General features: G+C 52.1%; 1 protein-coding gene across 1 annotated transcript in view; it reads right to left on the bottom strand.

The window, feature by feature from the left end:
• Positions 1-3,209: 3,209 nt before the first annotated feature.
• The window catches only part of C1RL (complement C1r subcomponent like), a 12,723-nt gene continuing 8,160 nt past the window's right edge, over positions 3,210-7,772 (bottom strand). The window contains exons 6-7 of the mRNA XM_014585136.2: positions 3,400-4,798; positions 3,210-3,302 (exon numbers count right to left, since the gene is read on the bottom strand). Of these exons, the coding sequence (XP_014440622.1) occupies positions 4,026-4,798 (773 nt within the window). The 3' untranslated portion in view covers positions 3,210-3,302; positions 3,400-4,025. The remainder of the gene's footprint in view (positions 3,303-3,399; positions 4,799-7,772) is intronic.

Genomic DNA, 7,772 nt, shown 5'->3' with positions numbered 1-7,772 from the left:
TGGGGGAGGGGAAGCGGGGTGGGTGCGTCTGTGTGTGTGTGCACACACATGTACACACGGGGGGGAAGATGGGGCAGATGAAGCGGGGTGGGTGCATCTGTGTGTGTGTGCACGCGCATGTACACACTGGGGGGAAGACAGGGCAGATGAAGAGGGGGTGGGTGCCCCTGTCTCCCGACAGGTCTGGGGCAGCCCGACTTCCCTCCCTGGCTTCTCCCTCCCGCCCTGCCCTGCCCGGTGCCCCCCAGCCGTACTCACATTTCTCAAGGCTTGCTGTGGGAGCCTTGCTCTCCTGAGAGTCTGGGTGTGCCGTGAGCTGAGGGGAGAACAGTCATGCAGAGGAGGGAAGGGGAGGGAATGACCGTGGAGGTGGAGGGGAAGACCATTCCCGGAGGAACGCTGAAGTGAATGAAGTATTTGCATAAACAACCAAAAAAAAAAAAAGCCTGAGTTTCCATTTTACTTAGTTTTGGTTTAGAAATTGCTGTTGGTGGTGCCACCTGCTGGTCTACGGGGGGAAGGCTCAGAACGTCAAGGTCTGAATTTTCAGGGACAGGGAGCCTTTGGTTGGAGGCTCAGACTCCTCAGTTTCTCAATCTGATCAGAATTGCTCTTTTCTTCAGAGATTTTTTTTCCTGGGAGTTGCTGCCATATTTACTAGGCTCTGACCCAAAGGGCAACGGAGAGTCAGATTGTGGGGACTCCCTTTTCTGGACTGCCCTCTCCCATGGACCCTGTTCTGCCCATCCTTATTCACCCAGCCTCCCTGGTCCAGCAATGGCAGGGTCTCAGTGGCCAGGATGAAGTCCAAGTGACAGGAACGAGGGCCAGGGGAGGACACATAGAGTGGATGAGGAGAATGGAGTTGGTGGCACCAGGGCCCTGGCCTGCTTTACTCATGAATAGACACACAGCGATTGCCACGCCGGGGTGGCTCTAAAGCAGCTCTGGGTTTTGAGATCCTCCTGCCCCCCACCATGGACTCAGGCTCGCCAATGCGCTTGGCTGTTACAGAAGCCAGCGGGAGAACACCCTCCTTTTCTGGCATCTGGGGCTGACAACTGCCTGGGCCTATGCAAAGTGTGAGGTGGCACAGCAGGAGGGACCCGGACTTTCTTGGGAGGAAGCTGGGCCCCGGGACCCCTGCCCTGCTTTGAGACCTTGCTCTTCTGGAAGTCTGTCTTTCTCAGCTCGCCCGGCACTTTCTCTCACGAGGCTCCTGCTGCAGAGTGAGCCTCTGGGTTGAGCTTCTGTAGGCTGCACTGGTTTCCCTTAGCGGATGACCCTCTCCCTCTCCACCCTTCCACCCACTCGCTTACTCCTTACAGGCCACGGACTGCAAGGACTCACAGAGCGGGGGCAGCTGCCGACCGAGCAGTGACCAGGTCTCCCCGGCGGTGTTGGAGGGCAGGGATGGGGAAGCAGGACTGACCGAGGCCCGGAGGGTTTCGCCAGCAGGCAAATGAGCTAGGGCTGAGGAGTGAGTCATGGTCCGGTTGCTCTATAGCTTGCGCCAGGGCCTTGGCAGGTCAGGAAAGACGAAAGAAGAGGAAGAAAAGGGGCTGGCTCCATGGCCTGGTGGTTGAGTGAACTATATGACTGACTATGTGGTTCGAATCTTGCACCTGGTGACTTGGAAAACAAAATCCTGCCAGGATGGAGAAATGGAGGACAAGGGATTATGGTGTGATCTTGCCCCATCGAGAGGTGGTTTCCCTTCTCTCTGTCTCTGTCTGGCAAGTACATGTGTACTCTAGAAAAATAAATTTAAAAAAAAAGTAAAATAAAAAACATTCAGGGGCTGGCAGGTGTCGTGGTGGTTAAGGGTGCTGATTCCCCATAGTCAACTGGGGTTCGAGTCCTGGACCAGGCAGTTTGCTTTCTCACTTTTCCACTCTCTCTCTCACTTTGTCCCTCTCTAGTCCAATTAAAATAAATAAGTAAATAATAAAGTTAAGTAAAAGAAATTTTTCTAAATAAATAAATACATATTTTAAAAAAATCCAAATGACCTAAGCTTATTAATAAAATTTAGCTGTTAGAAAAGAATAGGGGGAAATCAGACATTAAAATATACCACCCAAAACCACTTCTGTTCAGATTTTGAGAGTATTTTAATTGTCTTTTGTACTGTTCAGACTTCAAAAAAATGGAAGTAACCCCATGCGTGTATAACTTTGAACCCTGCTATTTTCCAAAGATAACGTTAACCTTTGACTATGTGGTCACTTGACTGTCCATGCTAACAAAATGACCCTTGTCTCTGTTTCGTGGTGTTTGTTTTCCATTTCCATTGAGCAGTTGTGCTTTATTTCTGTTGTTCACTGTAAATCCCCTCCAATCTGCTGAAAATGAAAGAGTCGATCTTAAGAGTTGGCCTTCTTGAGTTGGGTGCTGGCCCGGTGATGGGCACAGACTCGGGTGTCTGCAGAACCTCCCAGTACGGTGCTGGGCCCGCCTGGGTGTCTGCGGGACCCCCCGGTACGGTGCTGGGCCCGTGTGGGTGTCTGCGGGACCCCCCGGTACGGTGCTGGGCCCGCCTGGGTGTCTGCAGGACCCCCTGGTACTGTGCTGGGCCCGCCTGGGTGTCTGAAGGACCCCCCAGTACGGTGCTGGGCTCGTCTGGGTGTCTGCGGGACCCCCCAGTACGGTGCTAGGCTTGTCTGGGTGTCTGCAGGACCCCTCAGTACAATGTTGGGCTCGCCGGGGTGTCTGCAGGACCCCCCAGTACGGTGCTAGGCTTGTCTGGGTGTCTGCCGGACCCCTCAGTACAATGTTGGGCTCGCCGGGGTGTCTGCAGGCCCCCCCAGTACGGTGCTGGGCTCTCCTGGGTATCCCCCCAGTATGGTGCTGGGCTTGCCGGGGTGTCTGCAGGACCCCCCAGTACGGTGCTAGGCTTGTCTGGGTGTCTGCCGGACCCCTCAGTACAATGTTGGGCTCGCCGGGGTGTCTGCAGGCCCCCCCAGTACGGTGCTGGGCTCTCCTGGGTATCCCCCCAGTATGGTGCTGGGCTTGCCGGGGTGTCTGCAGGACCCCCAGTACGGTGCTGGGCTCTCCTGGGTATCCCCCCAGTATGGTGCTGGGTTCGCCGGGGTGTCTGCAGGACCCCCCAGTACGGTGCTGGGCTCGTCTGGGTGTCTGCAGGACAGCGGGAGCCAGTGATGCCATTTTCACGGAAGGACATCCTAAGGCGGGAGACTGCGAGGATGTGGCGACCGGGACGGGAGAATGAGTGATTCAAATGCTTGAGGACCACTGGGAAGTGTCATGGCCTACTGGTAAGACACAGCCGTTGCAGTCACCTACCCGCTGTGGGAAGTGGGCGAACCACTTTTTCTCCCCGAGCTTCAGTCTCCTCAAGGGTAAATGTGGTTAGTAACACACAGCCGCTGCAGTCACCTACCCGCTGTGGGAAGTGGGCGAACCACTTTTTCTCCCCGAGCTTCAGTCTCAAGGGTAAATGTGGATAGTAACACATCTTTGCAAACGTGGTGTGAGGTGTGCAGAATGAATATCTAGTATGTACAGACAGGACAGACAAGGAGCTCTCACTGCATTGCCTGGGACTTGTGATAGGTGGGGATGCCAATGGCCTTAATCTTTGAAGACTCAATGAAGGGTCTTTGGAATGTGTCAGAAATGAAAAGCAAATAACGCCTTGTCCTCCATACTCCACTTGAACAGAGAGCGAGAAGGTGACTTTCCACAGGGGAGTATAGAAGGGACGTCGAAGTAGAGGAAGGGGATCCAGAAGACACCAGGCACAAGCTGCTGACACGTAAGGGGTCCTTGGTACAGTGCAGACGAGGAAGGGAGAGGGCCAACAGGGGCTGTGGGACACCCTTTTTTATCTGAGATGGTGTAGACTTGAGGGAAGGAGGATTTCTCTCCACCAATGACTTGTTGCACCTGTAACCTGAGTAGGGATTCCTTGCCCTTGCCCCACAGGGTTCAGTCCTCACTCCCAACCCTCCCTTGACTGGGGCCTCCATGGTGCTGGTTGGCCGCTGCTCAAGCACCCAGGGTCAGTCCCTGCCATCCATCACTCTCCGGATCCAGTCCACGTAGCTGAGAACTTTGGTGTAGAAGTCATACCCCTTGCCACACCCAATGCCCCAAGATACGATACCCGTGGCCACCCAGCGATGGGCATGGTCATCCCATACCACATAGACACTACCACTGTCCCCCTGGCAGGCACTGTGTATCTGCGTCTCATTTCCGACGCAGAACATGTTGCCGGAAAACACCTCAGTGCTCTGCCTCTGTCGGAGCCAGGCCTCACAGGCCTCTCTCGGAGCCACGGGCAGCCTGGAGTACTTCAGCTTGGTCGTTAACCAGCCTGCCTCCACCCCAAACCCACTGACGTAGCCCAACAAGCCGCTGCGGTAGAAAGTCTCGTTGTCAGGCAGACAGACCGGGAGGACATGGGGGCCCAGGGGGACCTGGTGCTGGAGCTCCAGGAGTGCGATGTCCCCATCAAAGTTGTGGGACTCGTCCTGACGGTAGTCTGGATGCACAACAACGCGGCGGACGGGATGGTTTCCCCGTTTCAGCATCTCTTCGATGTCTGTGTGGCCCAGGAAGACATCCACGCTCAGGTTCCTCCTGGCAGAGATGCTGTCCTTGGGGTAGATGGTATGGGCGGCGGTGAGGATCCATCTGTCGCCCAGCAGGGCTCCGCCTCCACGGCCATAGATGTTGGTGAAGGCTTGCCAGGGGAAGTTGCCTGGCTTAGCTCTGGAGGAGCCATGGGTCTTGTGGTTCTGGGCAATGGGGATGACCGGCCGTCCACAGACTGGGGGAGAGGAGAGGGGAGATGAAGGCTCAGTCAACAGCTGCATCAGGACACATTGATAGACATGGAAGGCAGAGGGCCAGCAGGGGGCTGTGGGATACCCCTTCCTATCTGAGGTGGTGTAGGCTTGAGGGGAGGAGGATTCCTTCATGAAATGCTGTGCTGGGGTGTATGAAGAAGGCCCCTGCTGTGGCTTTGAACAGAGTCAAGACTCTTGCACTGGGGCAGATCCGCAAGTGTAGATCTTATGGGCAGACCCTGACAGAAAATAAACTCCCATGCTACTGAGCTCACACCCTGAGTGGGACCCGGACAGTGGGCTGCAGGCTGGACAGCATGAAGGTGCTCGTTCTTGGGGCTGGCCCTGCCAGACTCTCCCTCCTGCTTCCTCAGCTGTCTGTCGGCCGTTCCTTCAGGCTCTAAGTGGAACCCACCCTGGGCTGAATCATACTGTGAGCAGACTTGGTCTTCAATGTCTTGTCCCTCCATTGTCTATGTCACTTCCTCATCTGTAATATCTCCCACTGCCGCAGACCCTCCGACTCACTCCCAGAGCACTATGAGACTTCAGGCTGTCCTGAGAGCTTTCTGTACATCAGATTGGGTTAGGAAGGCAATACTTTGTTTTGAAAATGTGGATTCCAAAAATACTGGATTTGAACTCTTATACATAAGCGGTGCTGTAGTTGTGAAATGCAGTTTGGTGGGTCCCCAGACAGTGAAACACAGAGGGCTCGGCCATGGTGGTGCAAGCAGCAGGGCACTGCCGCATGAAGCTGGGGCTGCGTGGCAGGTCCGGGCTCACTGCATGTGCCTGTACTTCTAACTGAGAAGCTGTGTCAGGAAGGATCATGGCATGGCGAGACCCTGTCAGAAAGTACCCAGCTCTCTCTCTCTTTACCTCTCTCATGAAAACAAACAAACAAAACAAAACACAAAACAGCAACAACAAAAAAATCTACATATCTTTAAAATGTTAAACACAGAAGGGGGCCAGCAGGTGGCATGGTGGTTAAGACGCTGGACTCCCACATGTTCTAGTCCTGGACTTAATAGCTTGCTTTCTCACTTTCCCCCTCTCTCTCTCTGTGTGTCTCTCTTTGGTGAGTGCACATGCCCTATACCAAATTTTAAGAGTTTAAATGAAATAAATAATTCTTTAATAAACAAGTGATGAATGGGATTATATGCTCCAGCAATTCTACTCCTAGGCACATTCGTTTGTGCAAAATCTTGTGCACAAGTAGTAGTCAATAGGATTACTGATAGCAGGCGAGAAGTGGAAAGAACCCAAATGCCAATCAGTCGATGAATGGGTAAATGAAGTACAGTGTATCCACACAAAGGCTCGTCCTTAGCCGTAAAAAAGAATGAGAGCAAAGCCTTGTAGCCTCCTGGTTAAGGGGGCCAGATCTCACATGGCCGGCCGTGGTTCAGATCCCAGCCTAGCAGCCTGAAAAACATACCGAGTACACGTGTGGTCCAAAGCTAGACAGGATGGAGAAATGGAGAAGGGACTGCAGCGTAACCGTGCCTCCCTGGGAGTGCTTTCTCTCTCTCTGCCTCTCTGTCTCTGCAAGCACACATGCTCTCTGGCAATTACAAACACACACTCACATACACACACACACACACACACACACAAAACAAACAGTGAGATACTGATATATGCTACAAAACGGATGCAACTCGGAAACATGGTAAGTGAAAGGAACCAGACATAAAAGGCTCCTGCCATAGGCTTCCATGCGTATGAGCTGTCTAGCACAGGCAGATCCATCTTGGTGGCCAGAGCCTGAGAGAGTCGCAGGTACTGGACTTTTTTATTTTTTTATTTTTCAGTGGTGGGGTGATGGGAATGTTCTAGAATTAGTGGTGATGGTTTTACAACCTTGCAAATACACTAAAAATTACTGAGTTGTACACTCTGAAGTGGTTAAAATGATACGAATATATTTTTTATTGTCAGAGGTTGCATGTGTTCACCAGGTGACAGAGTGTGGAGAAAGTACCCCAGGGGGTGTGGTCATGCTGCAATCCCTTTTGCTCTATTTCTCTCTCCCATTGGAATTTTTGCCAGGCACACACGTGCACCTGGCATGTTGTTTTCTCCTGGCTGTAGGGCCTGGGATTCAAACCATGGTCAGCCATTTGGGATCCAACTTTTAATGCATGGCACTTACCTCCTGTGCCACAGGGCTGGCCCAGGAAATTTTACATTATGTGAATTGGATCTCAATAAAATACAAATAGTAAACTGTGTGGCTTTTAGGTTGGGAGATATTTGAGAGACAGAGAGCCTACCTATATGTCCTTTAAAACATATAGGGCTGGTGGTTAAAGGCACTGGATTCTCATATGGTGGACCGTAGTTCGAGTCCCAGACCTGGCGGCTCGCTTTCTTGCTTTCTCTTTCTCCCTCTCTTTGGTCAAATTTAAAAAATAATAATAGTAAATGGAATTAATTAAATAATTAATTCTTTTTTGGTTTTTGAAGAGGTTTTTGCTATAGGATGTGTGCGCTCACCAGAAAGAGAGAAAGACAGAAAGCAAGAAATCACTCCCCAGGGGGCATAGCCATGCTGCAATCCCTTCTCCTCCGTTCTCCTCTCAGGATCTTGGACACGCGCACACACATGTCCAGCGTGAGTTTAAGCCACTGGGTCTGAGACTCAAACCGTGGTCAACTACATGGGAGTCCAGCGACATAGCCATTATGTCAACTGCTGGTCCCAAATAAATAATTCTTAAAAAAAAAATACTAGGGACAACCAGATGACGTAATGGTTTCATTGCTGGAATCCCATGTAGTTCACCAGTTTTTTTTTTCCCCTCTGTTTTTTTTTTTTTTTTTTCTTTTTGAGAGATTTTTGCTATAGGGCGTGTGCGCTCCCCAGGCAGACAGAGACAGAGAGACAGAAAGTGAGAAATAACCCCCCAGAGGGGATGGCCACACCGCAATCCCTTCTCCTCC

The sequence above is a fragment of the Tupaia chinensis genome, unplaced genomic scaffold (assembly GCF_000334495.1).
Source record: "Tupaia chinensis unplaced genomic scaffold, TupChi_1.0 Scaffold149011_1, whole genome shotgun sequence".
Lineage (NCBI taxonomy): Eukaryota > Metazoa > Chordata > Mammalia > Scandentia > Tupaiidae > Tupaia > Tupaia belangeri.
Note: the sequence above shows the minus strand (reverse complement) of the source record. Positions and strands in the feature narration are given on the sequence as shown.